Source organism: Mytilus edulis, chromosome 2 (genome assembly GCF_963676685.1).
Source record: "Mytilus edulis chromosome 2, xbMytEdul2.2, whole genome shotgun sequence".
NCBI classification, from domain to species: Eukaryota; Metazoa; Mollusca; class Bivalvia; order Mytilida; family Mytilidae; genus Mytilus; species Mytilus edulis.
Window position 1 is genome coordinate 69,571,521 of NC_092345.1, and position 22,200 is coordinate 69,593,720.

The 22,200-nt window shown below is 32.2% G+C and overlaps 1 protein-coding gene across 3 annotated transcripts in view; it reads right to left on the minus strand.

Moving 5' to 3' along the window:
- Positions 1–4,702: 4,702 nt before the first annotated feature.
- The window catches only part of LOC139512784 (major facilitator superfamily domain-containing protein 6-like), a 40,168-nt gene continuing 22,670 nt past the window's right edge, over positions 4,703–22,200 (minus strand). For all 3 annotated transcript variants that reach the window (XM_071300697.1, XM_071300696.1, XM_071300698.1), the window contains exons 2-7: positions 15,097–15,890; positions 13,507–13,660; positions 12,118–12,283; positions 10,904–11,107; positions 6,955–7,190; positions 4,703–5,045 (exon numbers count right to left, since the gene is read on the minus strand). In XM_071300697.1, coding sequence (XP_071156798.1) covers positions 4,998–5,045; positions 6,955–7,190; positions 10,904–11,107; positions 12,118–12,283; positions 13,507–13,660; positions 15,097–15,815 — 1,527 coding nt within the window. In that variant the 5' untranslated portion in view covers positions 15,816–15,890 and the 3' untranslated portion in view covers positions 4,703–4,997. The remainder of the gene's footprint in view (positions 5,046–6,954; positions 7,191–10,903; positions 11,108–12,117; positions 12,284–13,506; positions 13,661–15,096; positions 15,891–22,200) is intronic.

A 22,200-nucleotide genomic window follows, 5' to 3' on the forward strand; every position in this document is an offset into this window, starting at 1 on the left:
AATCTTCTTGGTTTTACAGTTAAATTTGTCTCGAAGTGTTGTTTCTCCTTGGTGGTATGTTTCACCGTCACTATATGTGTTGTATTTTTTCTTCAAATTACAATTTCGTTGCATTTGTTTCATGTCCTAGAATACACGCCTTAGTGAGCTTCGGTGTAAGCTTCATGTGCTGTTTCATGAGAGGTTTTTCAGAACTATCCTCTTAAGCGATCTCTCATATTTCCTGACATTCATCACTTGTGATAAAACTATTTAAACATAGAAATATTTTCACGGATTCAAATAACGGGGGTGGTCTTATATAGAACGAAACTAGAACAAGACAAAGACAATTTTCATTCAAGAAATTTTCGTCTTTTTTTCTCAACTGATAATAATAAGAGTCTTCTGAAATCGAGTATCGATCATGAGTTGTTAGTCATTAACTGCCTGTTTTTTTCAAATACGAGGAATATAATTAGTCAGCAATTATAGCTCGTCGTTCCTTTTGTTTAGTATTGAAAACGAGATGTCTTATTTTTATTGAATAAATTGGACAAAGGAATTGACAGGTATGCAAGAAAAATTGGGTTCTTGGTACCTTCTCTCTCTTTTTACTACTTTTGTAGAAAGTAAATGTATTAAGAATTGGAGTATGGTAATCGTGTTATTTTCTGTCATGTTTTTTAGTCTGACACTTATTTTGCTATTTCGATGGTCTTTTGTTTCTGTTTCATTAGTGTTCAGTTATATTGTCAAGCAGTATCCTTATAATTTAATTTTCTGTTTGATACTTTTCAAAGGTTTTTCACAAAATAAGGGTTACACCATTTTTCTTTTGATTTTATGTTTCTAACAACGTTTGAACAGTCAGTAACTATAATAAATAACTTTAAAACAAACATGCAGTAACGAATCACTAAGACATATTTTTCTACATAATAACAAGAGGCTCTCAAGAGCCTGAATCGCTCACCTGAATTTTTTTGGTTTAATCTCTCATCAATGATTATTTTGGCTTTTCAATTTATTTAAATGTTCTTTGAATCGTCCTATTTTCTTCAAAAGCAAAAAAAAATCATTTTCTCCTATGTTCTATTTTAGCCATAGGAGCTATGTTTCTTGACATACAAGGAAATGAAATATAAAATTTATACTAGATACTCTGAAACTCTGAAACTCATTTAGCCTAAGTTTGGCTGAAATTGATACAGCAGTTTCATAAGAGAAGATTTTTTAAAGTAAGTCAACATGGTGAACAAATTGTGAAAAAAGTCTTTAAAGGGCAATAACTCCTAAAGAGGTCAATTGACAATTTTGGTCAAATTGACTTATTTGTAGATCTTACTTTGCTGATCATATTTGCTGTTAACAGTTTATCTTTATCTATAATAATATTCAAGATAATGACCAAAAACTGCAAAATTTCCTTAAAATTACCAATTAAGTGGCAGCAACCCAACAATTGGATGTTTGATTCATCTGAAAATTTCACGGCTGATAGATATTGACCTAATGAACATTTTTACTCCATGTCAGATTTGCTCTTAATGCTTTCGTTTTTGAGATATAAGCCAAAAACTGCATTTGACCCCTATGTTCTATTTTAAGTAACGGCGGCCATGTTTTTTGACGGATCAAAAATCAAAGCACACACTTTGTGCAGGATAATCTAAGGAACAACCATGCTAAGTTTTAACCAAATCCATTCAGTAGTTTCAGAGGAGAAGATTTTTTAAAGTTAGCAAATATGATGAACAAATTGTGAAAAATTGTTATTAAAGGACAATAACCCCTTAAGGGGTCAATTGACAATTTTGGTCAAATTGACTTATTTGTAGATCTTACTTTGCTGATCTTTTTTGCTGTTTACAGTTTATCTTTATCTATAATAATATTCAAGATAATGACCAAAAACTGCAAAATTTCCTTAAAATTACCAATTAAGTGGCAGCAACCCAACAATGGTTTGTTTGATTCATCTGAAAATTTCAGGGCTGATAGATCTTGACCTAATGAACATTTTTACTCCATGTCAGATTTGCTCTAAATGCTTTTGTTTTTGAGATATAAGCCAAAAACTGCATTTGACCCCTATGTTCTATTTTAAGTAACGGCGGCCATGTTTTTTGACGGATCAAAAATCAAAGCACACACTTTGTGCAGGATAATCTAAGGAACAATCATGCTAAGTTTTAACCAAATCCATTCAGTAGTTTCAGAGGAGAAGATTTTTTAAAGTTGGCAAATATGATGAACAAATTGTGAAAAATTGTCATTAAAGGACAATAACCCCTTAAGAGGTCAATTGACAATTTTGGTCATATTAACTTATTTGTAGATCTTACTTTGCTGATCTTTTTTGCTGTTTACAGTTTATCTTTATCTATAATAATATTCAAGATAATGACCAAAAACTGCAAAATTTCCTTAAAATTACCAATTAAGTGGCAGCAACCCAACAATGGTTTGTTTGATTCATCTGAAAATTTCAGGGCTGATAGATCTTGACCTAATGAACATTTTTACCCCATGTCAGATTTGCTCTAAATGCTTTCGTTTTTGAGATATAAGCCAAAAACTGCATTTGACCCCTATGTTCTATTTTAAGTAACGGCGGCCATGTTTTTTGACGGATCAAAAATCGAAGCGCACATTTTGTGCAGGATATACTAAGGAACAATCATGTTAAGTTTCATTCAAATCCATTCAGTAGTTTCAGAGGAGAAGATGTTTGAAAAATTGTTAACGACGACAGACGACGACGACGACGACGACGACGACGACGTCGACGACGACGACGACGACGACGACGACGTCGACGACGACGACGACGACGACGGACGCCAAGTGATGAGAAAAGCTCACATGGCCTTTTAGGCCAGGTGAGCTAAAAAGTAAGGATATTTCTACATTATAACATATTTGCCTATTTCATTTTCAGATCACCTACATATTATTTCATTGTCAAATTCTTTTTTTCCTGGCTATAATTCAATGTATACATCCAATTCAAATGAATCAAAATTTATTTTTTAAAGAGAGTTATTGCACTTCATTCTAATGTGACTTCTATTGCATAAATTTTCTTATTACTTCTATTGCACTAATCTTCAGAATGTCATTTTATATCAAATTTCTGAAATACAGTGTATTATAAATTGTTGAGCTATAAGGAGTAAAATATTATTGAAATAACGTCTATAACTACATTTGAAGCTGGGATCTATATAGAGTTTAAAGTTTAAAGTTTACAGTTACAAGTTTTCTTTTTCTAAATATTTATACCATACACTCAAGATCTGACGTCAAAAGCTACTTTTTTTTTATCATCTGTGAAAGTTCAATATTAAGTTCGTGATATGTAAATATCTTCAGAAAGAATCACGAAGCTGTGGTAGCAAGTTGATTGAAAATGAAAACTGGTTGAATGCATGAAAAAGATTAAAACCGCTTTTTTCTACACATATATGTGTCAACAGTACTACATGTATCAAGAATTATACATATTAATTAGTAGGTATACTGACTAAGCTACATATGACACTTTTCGTATTTAATTTCATTCTAATTTCAGTTAAATAAAACAGTAGGTGGTCACGACATTTTATATCTTATATACAAATTTCGGAAGTAAAAACCCAAAGTTTTATAAGGATAGAATTATTTACAACCGTTTTGAACAGCAATGTGAAAATCTGTTTTAGGGTAGAACTGTCCATAACCAGTACTATTTGAAAACGGATCTAAGCTATAACATCTTGTCATAAATAATGTTCCAAATGTGTTAGGGGAAACGCTTTAGGACTGTGGACTGTTTGACTGACCCTTTCTTGTTATTTTAAGATATTTTAGAACTGATCCCAAGTGTATACGGCCAAAGGTGATATAAATATAATAACCCAATATATATAAGTTCAACAAATTAGCTTACAGATTATTTTCAAAATGAATTATAAATGTGTGCAGCATGCTGTTTAGAACAATAACATATATTTGGCATAAGATATTTTTTGACACTGTTTATAGCGCAAGCCTACGAAATGCACCGTCTCTGACGCGAAAAAAATAATTCGAAACATGCTTATAATATGGCGACAGGATAAAAAAATCCATCTCAAAGTGATACATAAAGATCATCTTCTCACTTGATTATTCATACACGAAATTTCTTTAACACTCTTTTCATTATCAATACGAACTAGGAAAATTTAAGAATCTTATCTTTAATTAAAACTTCCCTGCACTTGCCTTGGATTTCAACATGTATTTTCCCAGTAGCAGTGTGAAAGGCGAAGGTTACCTTTGCAAATGCAATTTAATGTGCTGAAACGTCAATACCAGTGGGCATTGCGACTGTTCTTATCGTTAAGCCTATTAAGTTCAGATATTCATATCCAACTATAGCAGTCATCACGTGACTTTGACGACGTTACACATCACCCGTTTCAAAATGATATTAAAAATTTATGAAAATAATAATATCATGCTCGTACTGATAAATATCGTAAGTTCTATAAGACAATATTCATGTAAATTCAGAATTCAAATGTACCAATAATCTTGATACAGTAGTTCTTTATACTAAGTGTGAATAAAGAATAAGCGGGTGGTCTTTAAGAAGCAGATACTTAATAACAATAATCAAAATAAGTATAGTAACAAGAATAATATAATAAAAATAAACCATAACTTTCAACTTATAAATACAAAAACAGTCATGTGATAACTAGCAGGATTTTTATCAATTAAAAATGCTTTAAATAATTCTGTAAATGTATATACACATTTCTGATCCATAAATTATATCACATTTTTATAAGAATAATGTCTCATCAAGTAACGAACTACATCATGACTGATTAACGTGGTACAAGGAATAATAAAAATATCACACAAGAAGGAATGGTGACACTAAGATGTAAAGATTCGAGCAAACATTATTATTGACATCTGATTATCCGTAAAATATAACCACTGCTTCATATAGCATGCTGAGATTGATAAATATTCATTTCTTAATCTACAAGTTCTTCATATTTGCTTGCCTCAGGCTTTTTTGCCAGCTGAAAAAAATCGAACAGGTTAATAAAATATATACATGAAATACATAGATAAATAAGAATGTCTTTTTACATGTATATAAAAAAAAAGCAGGTAAGTATATCAATTGTGAATTGATTTAAGATCATAAACTAGTTCATGTTTTAATAAAAAAAAAGTAACGTATTTACAACGCACTTAACATCTCAAATTACAAAAAGAATTGTTCGATGAAAAAAAGTCATCAAAAAGAACATGTGAATAATGTATTGCATGTATATAAAATGCACTACAGACGGTCCTAGTAAACATTAAGTTTATTCTATTTTTAAAATAAATGAGTTTTCAACGCTAAGTGACCAAAATATAAAGCAGCACATAAACTTTAAAAAATATGTGCATTTATTGAATAAAAATCTGTGTCATTGATTGTGACTTTCTTCATGTTTTCACTTAAGGCGGCTCGCGGGTCTAAATGATTTTTTTATTTAATATAGGATTTCTCTATATTTTTCTATAAATGAACTTTATCTTATACTTAATAGAAAAATGAAATAAAAAAATGGGGTCACCGTTCATTTACGCTCACAATCTGCTTTCGAAAGAAGCATACATTTTTGTTAATGTCCTTTTTTCTGTTGAACTAATAGGAGAAATAGCGGTAATATCGAAATAAAAAAAGAACTAAATTACAGAAATCGCTAAAATTTTATAATTATTTAGTTTATGTACAGCTTATTCGAAAACAACAATAAAAAATATAGGTCACCGATGAGTTAAAAAAGATATTTCAATTTTAATGCCACAAAATGGCATTTTTGCACCAAAGGGAGATAATTTGGAGCTTTTTAAGTGATATCTACATTTTAAAAGTCTGCTGGGGCCAACACGAATTGATTTTTTTGGAATGATTTTTGTACCACATGATAAAGTAACAACTACTTAAGGTAATAAATAAAATTTGTAATGAAAGTTTAATGTTTAATTTTTTTCTGAAAATCTTATACCCGCGAGCCTCCTTAAGGTTATCGTCTTTATATTAATGCTAAGTATTTACATGAAAAGCCAAATCTTTTCATTTGTAGCAGGTACATGTCATATCTGATCAAGTTTGTAAAAAATTATCAGATCCTCTTTTAAGTGATTCTCACACATTATATAATGCAAAAATGTAATGTTTAAACTAACTTATTTCATGGAGATTTAAATTTAATTTGCTGTATTTTTAAAAATCCCGATAGTCCTTTCTAAATTTGTCTGTTTTAAACTTTAGAATTTAAAACGAGCTGTTTCAATTCGCACAAGCAAATTAGGTTTGACCTTCGAACGATTTGTCTGAGTCTTTTTAAACTTTAAGTCTCTTTTGTCAAATAGCTCTTGGACTGTTTTCGTTCTTATATATATTATTGTATTTCAAATATTCGGCTTTGAGCCTACTCAGTGATGAAGGAAAATCCAGAAAAGCGTTTCATACTCATGAGGTTTATAAAGTTTTTCATTTTGACAGGTTCAAAAAGATAAACAACTGATGCCTTGGGCTTTAATGATCCAACTGAGGACAAAAACAATTTCTTTTTCATTTTGTACAGTTTCATTGTTTCTTCTGTTACCATTTTGTTAAAACAATACAATTGTTTAACATGTTTTAAAATCCTATAATTTAGTGTGTATATTGTAGAGAAATGTGTTATATTATGATAACTGGCAACTGTAAACTTTTACTATGATCATATAATAAAGTTGTATTTACTAAATTCAATGCTAAGGTAAGGACTCATTATACCGTAAACGTGTGTCTTGGTAATTGTATCACATATTATTCGACACAAGAAGGGGACATACGAATACATATTTTACCAACAATTTCTTCGATTTAAAACTGCTGATAAACAAGTCTTCACAAGGTATACTTAATTTAATGCTATAACTTACTATTTGTACTACGCTAAAAGTTATCAAATTAAATCCAGAAACTCCAGCAAAGACCCAAAACGTGTTCTTGGCTCCAAGTTCTTCCACCAGTATACCACCTATCATACTTCCCGTACCGGATCCGAGACCCCAGTACACTCCATGTATAATACCTTGCAAAGTACCCAACATTTCCATTGGAACGGCATTGCAAAAATATACGGTCAGTACACACCAAACACCAGCAAACGTGAAGCCTGAAAATACAATTGAAGCTTTAAAATTTCACCAGCTTTGTACTTATCTTTCATCATATGATCTTCAAACTGAACTATTTTCCATAAACATATTTGTGTAAAGATGTCAAAAACTCGTTGGAAGTACTTGATAAATTGCATGCATATATTGTTGATTTTGAATCTGTTCAAAGTTTTGACTTTTTCTACCCTATATACCACTTTGCCTCGTATTTTCATTAAGAAAAAAATCACATCCCTAATTAACTGGGCATTTAAAAAGTCAGACTGCGAATACATATGTTCAAACTCTTTTATGTTATTTTTTAGTAGCAAGAAACAAAAGAACTATGTCAATTGGACATGCTTTGATACTATATATGCGCTTGAATTTTTACTTGATAACATTTTTGTTCGCTTTGGAGATTCCAATTATCGTCAAGTTATTGAAATTTCAGTGAGGACTAACTGTGCACCACTTATTGCGGACCTGTTTTTGTATTGTTATGAGTTATAATTTATGACTAAAATTAGCAAAGACCCATCGAAACAACATTTGATACAAAAACAATACTTTTAGATATTTGGATGATATATTGGCTCTCAATAATGACCACTTCAGTATGTTTACTAAAGAAATGTATCCTGTTGAACTTACTTTTAATAAAGCTAATACTAACAATGACTACTGCCCTTTCCTCGATCTTGATATCTATATCATTAACGGGAAGCTTAATATAAAAAAAATATGATAAAAGAGATGATTTTTCATTTCATAACATTAACTATCCATGTTTAGATTGTGACGTTCCCTTGCCACCATCTTATGGTTTATATATTTCATCTTGTACGATTCGCTCGTGTATATAACAACGTATTAGATTTTAGCGAGAGAAATTTATGTCTTACTGAAAAAATATTACATATTTATAGTTTTCGATATCACAAACTAGTCAAAACATTTACTAAATTTTATCATCGGTATGAGAAAATAATTCGTAACCTGCAAACATCTTATACGTCCAGGTATTTCACATCCAATCTTTTATGGTAATATTCTTTACAAAGCACAAAAATGTCAGTATTCACCTCAAAAGCTTACAAAACATTTAAACAGACTTATTAAAAAGGGATATAGTTACGACACTGTTGTCAAGTCATTAAAGATTGCAAATTTTGGCTTTAATATTAATTCACTTATTGGGTCTTTGCATCGGAACTAAACACATTTATTTAAAAAGTAGTTGTTGGCATGACACAGGTTATATTCTTCTCATATATTTTATGATAGTATGATACTAAACTCCTAACGGGAGGGATTGTGCCTGATATTCATATGATGAAGACATAATTCAATCAGTTTAATTGAGGTCTGGAGCTGGCATGTCAGTTAACTGCTAGTAGTCTGTTGTTATTTATGTATTATTGTCATTTTATCAATTTTCTTTTGTTACATCTTGTGACATCGGACTCGGACGTCTCTTGAACTGAATTTTAATGTGCGTAATGTTATGCGTTTACTTTTCTACATTGGTTAGAGGTATAGGGGAGGGTTGGGATCTCATAAACATGTTTAACACCGCCGCAATGTTGCGCCTGTCCAAATCAGGAGTCTCTGGCCTTTGTTAGTCTTGTATGATTTTTAATTTTAGTTTCTTGTGTATAATTCGTAGTTTAGTATGACGTCCATTATCACTTTACTAGTATTATTTTTTTTAATGGCCAGCTGATTGACGCCTCCGGGTGCGGGAGTTTCTCGCTACATTGAATACCCATTGGTGGCCTTCGGCTGGTGTCTGCTCTATGGTCGGGTTGTTGTCGCTTTGACACATTCCTCATTCCTTTCTCAATTTTATTGTCATTTTTATAAATAAAATAGCAGATGTGCAAGTTGGTCATATAGATTTTTTATTTTGTAGACGTGTTTTTTATGTATATTTTGGGGTCCTTTGGATGGCTAATCGGTGTGAGCCAATGATCCGTGTTGAAGGTGTTACTTTCGCCGTTAACTGTTAACTTTTAAACATTGTGACTTAGTTGGAGAGTTATCTCATTGGCACTCAGACCACATCTCTTAATTTCTATATATTAATTAAAGAGATTTTAGAAAAATCATATTTGGTCCCTCATCTCGGATTAGCATAAAGAGGGCAATGAAAATGTCTTAAAAAAAGAATCCGTATGAATTAATAAATAATCGGTCATTGTTGATAATCGATCTAAACATCCTTTTAACTTCTTTCTACCATTCTTTCTACAGTAAAAAATCTATTAAAATATTCTATTCATATATACTAAGGAAGCATTTTCAATCAGATGTGCATTCTTAAAAATCCTTAAGATCAACTCAATTTTTTTTCTCATAGTCTTCAGATTTGCAAAAACATAAAAAACAAACAAAATTGATTTGACTACCTCCTAGTCTACTATTTTCTGTAAACAACTTTCGTACAAGTCGGAGGTTAAACTAGCCATAAAATGAGGTTTAACCCATTACTTTCTTCGGGAAATATCTGCACCAATTAGGGGATATTTCTGTTGTATTTCACTCGTTCAGTTGACTAATAATGTTTGATATTTTTCAGATTTTATGGTCTTTTAATTTACCTTGGATTACAGTATTGTTATATATGTACTTCTATTCGCTAAACTGAATTAAATGGTCAAATACATATTCCAATTCCAATTTTACTGCAAAATCTAAATCTCTCGCTAAAAGTCATGGCAAATTTTACTTTGTTAAAAACAACGCTGATTGCAACAACAAAACATAAAAACACCAATGACAATATCATTAAAAACACTGGACTGATTGATAGACAACATTTGTATGGAGTTTGAAGGATTGTCTCTTCAACGAACAGTCAATGCATAAGTACTGATTGTGCATGCCTGATTGGCGACTTATTGTTTTAATTCATTGAAACAGTATTTATACAAAAACCTCTATTAAAAAACTAAAAGAACAAGCGTTTTGAACAGTTCTTTAATTTCACTTTCAGATATATATTGATGATGTCCTTTCACTCAATAACCCAAATATCTATGAGTGCGTTCATCGCATATACCATAGTCAACTAAAATGACTAAAAACTGGGAACCGAGACAAACATTACGATTTTAGCTTTCTTTTTTTCAACTTTCCATTTTTTAGTATTAACAAACTCTCAATCTTATCGTATGTTGTAAACATAACTCAAAACGAGAACATACCTGGCACCTTATAAATTTATGAGTTAACTGATATACATTACGTGTTTTCATATTCGGACTTCATTTACAGGGGTACGTTCTTGGCCTTTAACTTCTCAAGCCAAAGTTATTAAGAACAGATAAAGCAGTCTGTTCTTAGATTTATTGATTGATTATTCCCCATTGTGAATTATTCAATCGGCGCGGATTCGATTGGCGAAAAAATGCATGCATAGCAACGGACGCTAAACTGTCTAGTGCTTCTTTTGGTTTTTAGTAATTTTGGTTTATATAGATTTACAAAAAAGTTACATCGGTAAACTACGTTGCCTCTTGTTTATGAAAGATATGATAGAACTGCACGTCTAATAACGAAAACTGCAAGTTCAGTATGCATTCATGATGAATTTTCCTTAGAATATTTTTACAGCAAGTAAAATTGAAATGCACTAGTTATGAAATACAGAAATATTTACATTTTTAAGTATTTGGTCTTTTCAAAACTGTTTGAAGTTACACATGTATATAAATATTCTACATACCTTGTAAAACTTCAACAGGAAGTATAAACCATGGATTGTTGATAAAAGCAAACACACAAAATCTAGCTATATATCCCAAGATACCCAATATCATAAAAGGCATTACACCAACTTTCTTTATTAGTGGAAATATGACGAAAAAAGTGATAATTTCAGCAATGTTGTTAACTACAGATGATAAACCAATTAAAAGTTGACTAGCACCTGTAAATAAATAATATAATTGTGTTAGTTGTCATATGTATAAATTTATTTCTTTAAATATCAGCCCAACAATGTTAGATCTGTAAATTTGCGGAAGCAAATGTTTTGTTCTTCCCTGGCCGGGAACCGAACTCCTGCTGCAGAAATATCGTGGCACAAAGTCGCCTTGCACTTTGCCCGTCGCGCTAGACCACTCAATAACTTAGGCTACATATTATATATATCATATAACTATCATAACTCATTTACAAATATTTTTTGGTTAATAACATTATATTCTCCATTTTTCCAAGATATTGATGATATAAAGTTTTGGTTTTATAAAATTATGACACGAACTGAAGTCATGAAAGTGCCTACAAAGCCGGACAGAGAAACGCCCAGCACTTATTCGTCTCACATTCAACATTCCAACAAGGAGACAAAAAACGAACCAAAACCCGATCTGGAGTAACTTAGAAATTCCTAGTTTTAAATATTACGGAGAAACAAACATTCCTAGCTGTGTTTTCTGTAAACAAAATAAGAATTTATTTTAAAACTATAAAAAAATGTCATATATACATGTACATGTAACATTTGCTAGATGCAATTGTATATATCATCATATTATTTTATATAAGTAAATATATAAATGCAAAGTATTTTGTCCTATTTTTTGGTACTTGAGTAAAATTTATAAAACGCAAAATCTCCTACAAAATTTGTGCAGCTATGGTTCTCAAATTTTCACTCGATAGAACATGGATGGTGCCCTTTCTGGATATTAGGGAGTAAACTAAATGACGGACTCCTATAGGTTACATAGGAATTGGGTTACATGTGTTGCAATGCGCCTTTAATCTTCTTTTATGACCGGATAGTTGTATAAGTTTTCCAGTTAATTTACATTTCAATATTTCAGAATCGGCTGTCTAACTTTGAGAAATTGGTATACCATAGAACAAAACTTATGGCTCGAACAAAATAATCTAAAAGTACACATTATAATATGAAAATTTTATATTTACCCAAGTTTTCCATGTGCCAGTACAGAAAGGCCCAAATAACACCATTACACATGCCCATAACAAACATGCATACCAGCCATGAACAGTAGTGAGGGGTCATAAATAATTTGAATGTGTGTTTTATGTTTGGTTTTGGTTTGTTGTCTGCTTTGGCAGCTTTCTCATGCTGGAATATAGATAAACATATAATATAGTATTCATATACTTGAAAACAACATTATATTTTGTTACTTATTGAAGGTATTGTGTTCCTTTCAAAATGAATTACACGAGCGACAGCAACTCGACAACCTAAACAAACCAGAATATGGTTTTAGAGGTCATTTTACATCTTGACAATTTCAAAGTGTACAAAGTCTAGCCGAGTAAATAAAATTCAACAGATTCATATAATGTTTCAAGTTATGCATTTTCTTATGTTGTGCAAATTTTGAATAGTTTTCAAAAACTATATCTTCTGTGGCCGAAAACGAGCCTTAATATCCCTATTCCTTTAGTTTTCCAATTACAAAGTTAGAAAAGTCTTAATATTTCATCTAGTTTGATAATTCAACTTAATTCGATTACATACTTTATCTGTTAGACTTGGTTATAATGTACTAGAATAAAGTATAAATAAATCACCACCTTCACCATCGAAAACGACATAGTTTTGCGGACACTTACAAGTTGTCTTCACAGCTGTTTTTAAAATGACATTTAAGACGGGGTTTCCTAGTACAAAATGTATTATTCACAGAAATTATCCATTAGTTCTTTAATTCAACCCCGAAAAAAATATAGCCATTGTTTCTATTTATAGATAAGTGTTATCGCAAATTTGTTTCAATGAGAGGGGAGTAGCTTTGATAGACTATAGTTTGAAAAAAAACCCGATCGAAACTTTATAGCTGTTTTTTTAACTGATCACCCAAACTCGATCGTTTTCAGTTAATTTGAATTTTAGACAAAAACACCTTTTACTGGAAAGTATTGCTACAACAATGATAACCAATCATTAAATGATATTCATTCGATGAAAACATTTCATCACTGACGTTTTCATCACTGCATCAAGTTTCAGAAATTACTGTTTAACGTTTAATGGCTTTATATAGTTGCGGTATATTTCTTCCCAAGCTAAATGAAAAGATCTTCTTTCTCCTTAGTACCGCTTCAGCCAATGGTGACACAAATGCGTTGATTGAATAGCCTTATCTAGATTTGACTTGACAATTGCTGTTTCAGGACCCGAGTTTCAGCTGAAAACTTGTATATAAAATGGAGTTATTTAATTTGAATGACTAGCTATGGGCAAGGTGAGCTTAAAATAAAAAGAAGGAAACTTGTTAACCCTGAAATAAAAAGAAAATTACATTCTATCAACCACTTCAATAATAAAGTACGTACCGGAAAGGAAAACATGAAGGCCGAAATGATTACTATTATCATACATCCAGCAAAGAAATAAAAAGCAACATGGTAGTCACTGAAAGTCACACTAATTCCACACACTTCTACTGGAGTTCTGGTTTTATTTATAACAGCACCAACAACTAGAGATCTGGAAATTTGCAGAAAAACTCTATTAGATTCAGATATAAAAAAAAAATGTTTTTGATATATATGTAAACAGAATTTTATGGTATATTAAAGTGCAGAATATTTGCTTTTGAATCATGCAAATCGGAATTAACACTAAAAAGGTTCTATTTCAGATCTTGAATAGTTTTTGCAGCTTTTTGAGTCCAAAAAGACTGAAACCCTTTACATTTGGGAACTTATTCTAAAGATTTATGGTTGGGGTTCACTGTAATAAAAGGTTAATTCAGCTAGTCATATTTGGTATATATACAATCTTTTTCATTGCTGAAAAAATTCTCGATAAATTCCAGGATCGTTGCAAAAATCAAAATAAACTGTCATTTCACCGATCATCACCTTCATCAACAAAAAACGTATAATGTTGTGACCACTTCATATAATGTTGTGACCACTGCATATAATGTTTGGACCACTTCATATAATGGTGTGAGCACTGCATATAATGTTGTGAGCACTGCATATAATGTTGTGAGCACTGCATATAATGGTGTGAGCACTGCATATAATGTTGTGAGCACTGCATATAATGCTGATCATTAACAAAACATGGCGTTCCATACATTTCTCCTTTTTTATTAGTTAACCATTCATTTTTTTGTACAATTAACTCACTGTACATCTCAATATACATGGAAGGAAAGTTAACATTTTGTTTTCATGAATTATTTCACGTTTATGGCCACAGGCACTTGTATCAGAAAATAAGGTATATGGGAAATTTTTTTCTGAGACAAGTGCCTGTGTTTATGGCTACTTATTTTAGGCATATTTTGTTGAATAAGGTTGAAAAATTGTCGTAATTGGGTAAAAACCTAATCAACTTTAACGAAATTAGTTACTAATACTTCTATTTGACGAAAGTCAATGACTCCAACTAAGTGCAGTGATTAGGAAATTAACTGGAATCTAACTTGGATATTATATTACTATTGATTGTACACAGATATACTTTCGAAATTCAACCCAATTTGTCACGGCCTGGAATGAATATGTTTTATTGTTATAATTTTTACAAAAACATTGTTATAGTTATATCATGGAGAGTAAAAGAATATTTGTCAAATAATATCTGATTCATTTAAGACTGCTGTACTTAAAATACTAATCATTTTAGTAATTATGATATAATTATAATATTCAACGTTTTAATAAATTTTATCCAAATTTCTCAACTTCTTTAATATTATAAAGGTTAGAATATTGACCAATTCCAGTGGCGCATCCCAACCATGCATTTCACAGTGAGTACAGTACCCCAACCCTACCCAAGCAGTTATCTGGATTAAAACAAAAACTAATAATGATAGATACTTAACCGAAAGCAAGTATAAAGCTTAGTTCAATTAGTCAGATGTTTTTTCATGAGATAACGAATTTGATATAAGTAATACTTACAATAAACCGAAACCAAATGAAGCCCAACATCTTTGAAACCCATATTTATCGACATTCTCCATTCCTATATGTTCTATACATCCAGAATCTGAGAGTGCAGAGAGTGGAGATTGTACTATTTCCCCTAGAATAACCAATGCTATGACCATGCCGAATACTCGTATAAGTTGTGAATCAACAAACATCCAACCTCTATCTTCCAGCAATTTGTTCTGTTCACTCGTACTTAACTTTTTGTATACAGAAGATAAAGCATCTTTACCTGAGCTTGTATTGTGAAGACCTAGCGTAGAGTTTACAAATACAAGTTCAAGTTGACAATTTTTATCCGTAGTTGCAGCTGGAGGAACAAATCCTATCCCCATTAGAAAAGTTAACCATCCAAAAGTGCTTATCAACATCATCATCTTCCTTATTCGACACCTGTCTGCGATTGATCCCCATAATGGACCACTCATAAATCCAATCAACGGTCTAACTCCAGAAATGATTCCAATTTGATTTGGACTAAAACCAAGCTGTTTGTAATAAACTGAGAGAAATGGGAATACGCATCCTATTGCTCCTCCGAAACCAAAATAGAAAAGTTTATAAATTAATAAATCCGACTCAATTTTAAAGATGTTTCGTTCTGTAGACTTAGTGGATTCTTCTGTTGCTTCTTTTTGTAAATGTAGCTCCGCCGCGACAACAGGTCTTTTCTCATTGCAGTTGTCCATTCTTTACTTAAGGTCCCAAATCTATCATTGGAATTACACATGATGATCGTAGGTCATTTTGCACATTTTTGTCTTCTGTAAAAGATAATACTAATATGAAAAAAATGTCAACAACTGGATTGCAACAGATGTTCACTTTTACTTTTTATGAATAATCCATATATGTGAAAACATCGATATGTATGAAAATATTATAAATTGTATGTAAATAAAAATAGAAAACTATATAATAAAAAAGTGACTATCTTTTGGCAATAATATTTGTAAAATAAAGTTAACTGGCAGCAACCGATCAAATATGTAAAGATCATGCATACGCCGGAAGTCATTTTGACACATTGACAGGACATTTGAGCGGAAAAATGGACATTTAGCGCAAAAGGATAACCAATTTAAGCGCAAGATTTTAAACCCAATTTCGGGCAAATGTTACAAGTCCGTTCTAGTGGGAAATTTATCTCAAAGAGAACGAACGTAAAGGGCTCTTGATGTACCCCTTGTGCAATTATGTTCATAAAAGTTGAGTAGGAACTGTTCCTCTTCTTTATTTTATCTAGACTGAGGTGAACATGCATCTAACTTCTTATTTTGATATAAATGTTGTTGTTTTCAATTGCATGCTAGTATCTAAGAGAAACGTATATATAACGTTATGTCCATGAATCATGATTAACTAAACTGTAAATTTGGAATTTCAACCAAAGATGAAGAACTGGATCTGCCATCACTATATTGGATACCTAAACTGCATAAGTGTCCTTACAAACAACGGTATATTTCTGGGTCTTCCAAGTGCTCCACGAAACCTCTTTCGAAATTATTAACATCTATTTTATCAGCAATCAAAGACGGGCTTCAAAGTTATTGTGAAACTGCCTATTCTAGAAGGGGCGTGAATCAGATGTGGATACTTAAAAATTCCAAAGATGTTTTAGAGTACATACAATCTAACTCTCTTTCATCGTGTAACAGTATTAAAACATTTGTCTTTTCTACTCTTTACACTAGTATTCCACATTCCAAACTAAAAGACAAATTGAAAGAGTTGGTATTTCTTTGCTTCGTAAAAAAGAATGGCCAACGTAAATACAAGTATCTTGTCTTAGGGAGGGATAAATCCTACTTTGTAAAGGATCACTCTGATTCGAACAAAAAATTCTCTGAAACTGATATTATCAAGATGCTTGATTTCATGATTGACAACATATTTGTTACGTTCGGAGGACGTGTTTTTCAACAGACTGTCGGCATTCCAATGGGAAAACTGTGCCCCTCTACTTGCCGACTTGTTTCTTTATTATTATGAGGCTGACTTCATGCAGGAACTTCTTAGGAAGAAAGATAAGAAGTTAGCAATATCCTTTAACTCTACTTTTCGGTACATAGATGATGTTCTTTCACTAAATAATTCAAAATTTGGTGACTATGTGGAACGCATCTATCCAATCGAGCTTGAGATAAAGGATACTACAAATACAGTTAAGTCGGCCTCATATCTTGACTTACATCTAGAAATTGACAATGAGGGTCGGTTGAAAACAAAACTTTACGACAAAAGAGATGATTTCAGCTTTCCAATTGTGAACTTTCCATTTCTAAGTAGCAACATTCCAGCAGCACCTGCATACGGGGTATATATCTCCCAACTGATACGATATTCCCGTGCTAGCATTTCCTATCATGATTTTCTTGATAGAGTGTTTCTGCTCACAAGGAAGCTATTAAACCAAGAGTTCCAAATGGTGAAGTTGAAATCATCCCTTCGTAAATTTTACGGACGCCATCACGAGTTGGTTGACCGTTATGGAATAACCGTTTCACAAATGATATCGGATATGTTCCTTACGTCGTAACTACAATCCCCTTCCCTTTCATGAATGTGACCTACCTAATTATACTATTTACCGGATTTGTTATCATATAAGCAACACGACGGGTGCCACATGTGGAGCAGGATCTGCGTACCCTTCCGGAGCACCTGAGATCACCCCTAGTTTTTTCGTGGGGTTCGTGTTGTTTATTCTTTAGTTTTCTATGTTGTGTCGTATGTGCTGTTGTTTGTCCTTTTCATTTTTAGCCATGGCGTTGTCAGTTTGTTTTAGATTTATGAGTTTGACTGTCCCTTTGGTATCTTTCGTCCCTCTTTTACACATAAGGCCAGCATAAATTACTGTTCGTGGTTTTAGTATGATGAACATTATTCAATCAGGTTTGCGCTAAAATGGGCTATCGAAAATACATATGAACAGAATGCGCTAAAATGGGCTATAATTTCTGCGCTTAAATGTGACGTCTTGCACCCCATTCATATATATATCTTTGTTTTTATATGAATCATATTACAATGTTCAATTTCATATTGTTTCTAAACATGTATTTATATTTTGTCTATTATGATTTATTTGTTTGTAATTGATATGCCTATAAGGGCCCTTTGATTAGGAAATAAACATATTTTATTTGATATTTGATTTGATTTGATTATAGATCCCCGACTCGTGACAACAGCCGTGTGTAATAACGACATGGTGAGAAGAAATTACTTTATCGAGAACAGTTGGTTAATCGATGGTTTTCCTTTTTTGGGGTTTTGCTGGATGGATATTTTTTGTTTAATCAGCGTTCCATAGATTTTTTCTCGACATACAGCACGGCGCTGTGATCCTTTAATTTATCAGTTTTTATTCATGACAAGAAGTTTAAAAAAAAATCGGTTTCTATAAAAGTTAAGGCTGTCGGGATCTAAATACTTTTCAATTACATAAAAGACCATGCAGCCGGACAGCAAATCCCTGATTTGTCCGTTAAAACCCCGGATTTATTATTCGAGAATCAAGTGGAGATAATTTCTGTGAAACCCGTCAATAGATGTCGCTGCGCTAGAAAAAAAATTGTTGCCGAAAACGACACCTTGAAAAATCACATTTTTCAATATTATATAAACGGAATAATGGTCCTGTCGGTTAAAATTTCAATCAAAGGCATAAAAGCATAATAAATTTAAAAAGAAATTGAGGTGACATTAGCCAGATAAATAAAATCGAGCGATTATTTTTCACTTTTTGGGATAGCCATTTTTCCGCTTCGACTGTCGATGGCCAATTTTCTGCTCAAAACGAATTGACACATTGCCGTTTTACCTAGTGTAAATAAATATGACTGGGTTATTTGGGTACATTGAGACACGGAGAATAGCTACAGTATGGTCACATGACGTTACCAGGCGATGCAAATGCGCAATCGGCCTTTCCGCCCACATCCATAATATTGTAAGGTCATACAAAAAAATCTCCTAATTATTTCAGCAATACAACACCAGTTGAAATCATAACAAAGTAATAACTGTACAAAGCTTTCACCAACGAAAAGATCTTCAAGTTTTCTAAAAATTTCACTCGGCCAAATCAGTTATTTGTGTTTAATTTCCCTTTTAAATGCCCCAAATGACGTAGTCCAGATTAGAGGTCACAGTTGAAAAGACTTGTTTACAAACAAAGTTTGCTTACACGTTTTGTAATTTCACCTTAAAACTCATTGTTTAACATAAGGAAAGGCAATATTATATCAGAGCTATACATTGGGCACTGTCCATTGATATTTTGAGCACATTTGTGTACTTTTTCTGGTTTTTGTGTAAAGAATTTTCTTCCCACATTTCTATTGAGACTCTCTTTACCCCACACACATTAAATTTTTTAGTGCCTGCAGCTTAGTATTATAATATTCAAATATACAGCTTATTTAGTCTTCATTTACACATAGTATTCAATAGTATTTAATGTAGGACTGATAAAATCTGGGACATAATGTGACAGTCCCTCTCCCAGAACTTGTGAAGGTGTGGTATAGCCTTGCCCACAGATATTTCATTGCATTTTAATATTTACTGATTTTAGGAACCTCTTTTCCATTAACTTTTTTAATTTACTGCTTACTGTACATCATCCCCTAACATCAGTAACCAGATTTCCCTGCCTTTTTTCATTTACACTTGAATTGGTATACATTTAATTTACTGATAGTCATAAAATATTTTGTTTTAAAAATATAATTTTAAAATATAATTTTTGATTGTATAATTTAGTTCGATTCCGTTTATTTTATTTCAATTTTTAATTATTTTTATGTGATTGTTTTAAAATGTAAATATGCCACGCAAGAAAAACTGTGATATTGTACATGAAGGTAGACAATCAGGACCATGTGTTCACTGTCGGTTACATGAAAGAACAGACCGATATATCCATCTGGTGCAAAAAAAGGAAAGTGCTCCTGAATTTTACACTTTTGTAAAACAAATATACCTTATTGAGGATGAAGGGTGCATTTGCAGAAAATGTGAACTGAAATTAATTAGAAGCTATGATCTACAAAAGCTAAATCAAGATATTCAGGATGAAGCTACTCCAGTAAAACAACAGTGTTTTCCACATGAATGTCCTCCAAGTAAGAAGAAGGCATTGTGCTATCTTGCAAAACACAACTTGTGTAACTCAGATGAAAAACTTATAACAACCTCTGTTGAAATTGGACCATTCGAAACTTGCTTTCATGTAGAATTTGACAAGAAATATCTCCAACCTGGTAATGAGCAAGTAACACTGGATATTTGTCACATTCACTATATGTACTTTAAAAATTATGCTGCAAGATCAAACTGCTCTATATGTGAAAGAAGCACAACAAAATTAAAAAGGGTCAATGTAGAGGACCGGCTACAGTTATTTAAGGTATATTTGAAAGAGGAGTTACAACACGAAACACCTGATGAAGATGGAAAACCTATTGTATGTCTTTCATGCTACAAAGCTTTCAACAAATACACAAAGTCTGATGAACAGGAAAAATCTAGAGCAAAAACAGATATGTATTTGACCGACTGTCTCTCTAGTATTGAAATCATGGAGTGTAATACACGCAACATTGATACATACTGCTATCGAAATATATTGAAATATGTGGTCAGCAGTTTCTTATTATATAAACCACTGTTATTATCAAAAGTATACAATGTTTATGCATCAGAGGTGGACAAAGCAGTTAAGGACTTCAATTTAGTTGTTAATGATGACCGTCTTAGAATTGTACAGCATAGTGCGACTTGGCTTTTTACAATGTTGAAATCTTCTCTGGGACCAGCACTTGTTTTACATGTTGCACAAAGCAAAAAACAAGGAAGAATGATTTACAGGCTTGGAACTAACTTGATTCAGTGTTTACATTCCACTATTTCAGACCACCATAAAGAGAGTGATGAGCTTAACAATAAGATTAGTGCTCTGGAGAAAAAAGTAAACAGTAACATAGCATCAAGCTCATCCTTAAATACAATGGAATGCCTGGATAAGACTGCCAGACTCTTGAAAACTGATGTAAAGCTTTATGTTCAAGACGCAATCAAGACACAACTACCAGACATTCACTGCTTTGATTTATTTAAGGAAATTAAGAAAATAAATCCCACATTATGGAACTTCATCTATGTGTTAACATCAAATGAGGAAGAAGAGAAAATTTGGAGACAGAGTTATTTTTCATGGAATAAGCATTATATGCCAGAGGATATGCAACAAAAATGTAGGCTCTTTCCTAGACTTTACATTGCCAGTTGTATCTTTCATGCCAACAGCTCACATTGTGTTCAGCCACTTCATCTACTAGCATCTGATATATTAGATAAATACAGTAATTCCTCATCGGATCTCTTGACTATTAATTCCAGACTTGGTGCCGGAATTTCAAAGGACACATTAAAGAGATTTATTACAAACAGAGTGATGCAACTAAATAGAGATAATACCATCAGTTCGGAAAGTTTCGCTTTAGCTTCTTTCGATAATCTTGACAAAAATCAGAGCTATGCATTAGTGGGATCTGGAAAAGACAAGTCAGGTTTTCATGGTACAACTATTCAAGCTGTGATACCTAAGCCAAGTGAAAAGAATGAAAATGTAGATATTGCATCGCCTGAACATATTGAAAAAATAGATCACAGAAAACGAATTGAAATGTCTAGCAATAGAACCTTACCATCAGACATAATCACATCCTTAAAGGAACCGAACAACTTAATTGGTGAACCATCTGAGGTGAAGTATAATAAATTTCAAGCTTTAAAACTGGTGGATTTTCATGAATCTAAAGTTGAAATACATCAATGGAATACATTTCAGAGTATATTGATATCCTATGGCTTTGTAAAGGATCATGTAAAGGAAAAGCACATTATCATACCAGGTCTAAAAACATATCTATCATATTCTCAAAAGACAACCGAAGCTTCAACGTTTCATTCAATTGCAGTACTTGATGATCCCGCCGATTCCAAGGAGACAGTTGTCAAAACACTAAATATTTTGCATGACCGGTTTCAGATTGGAAATAA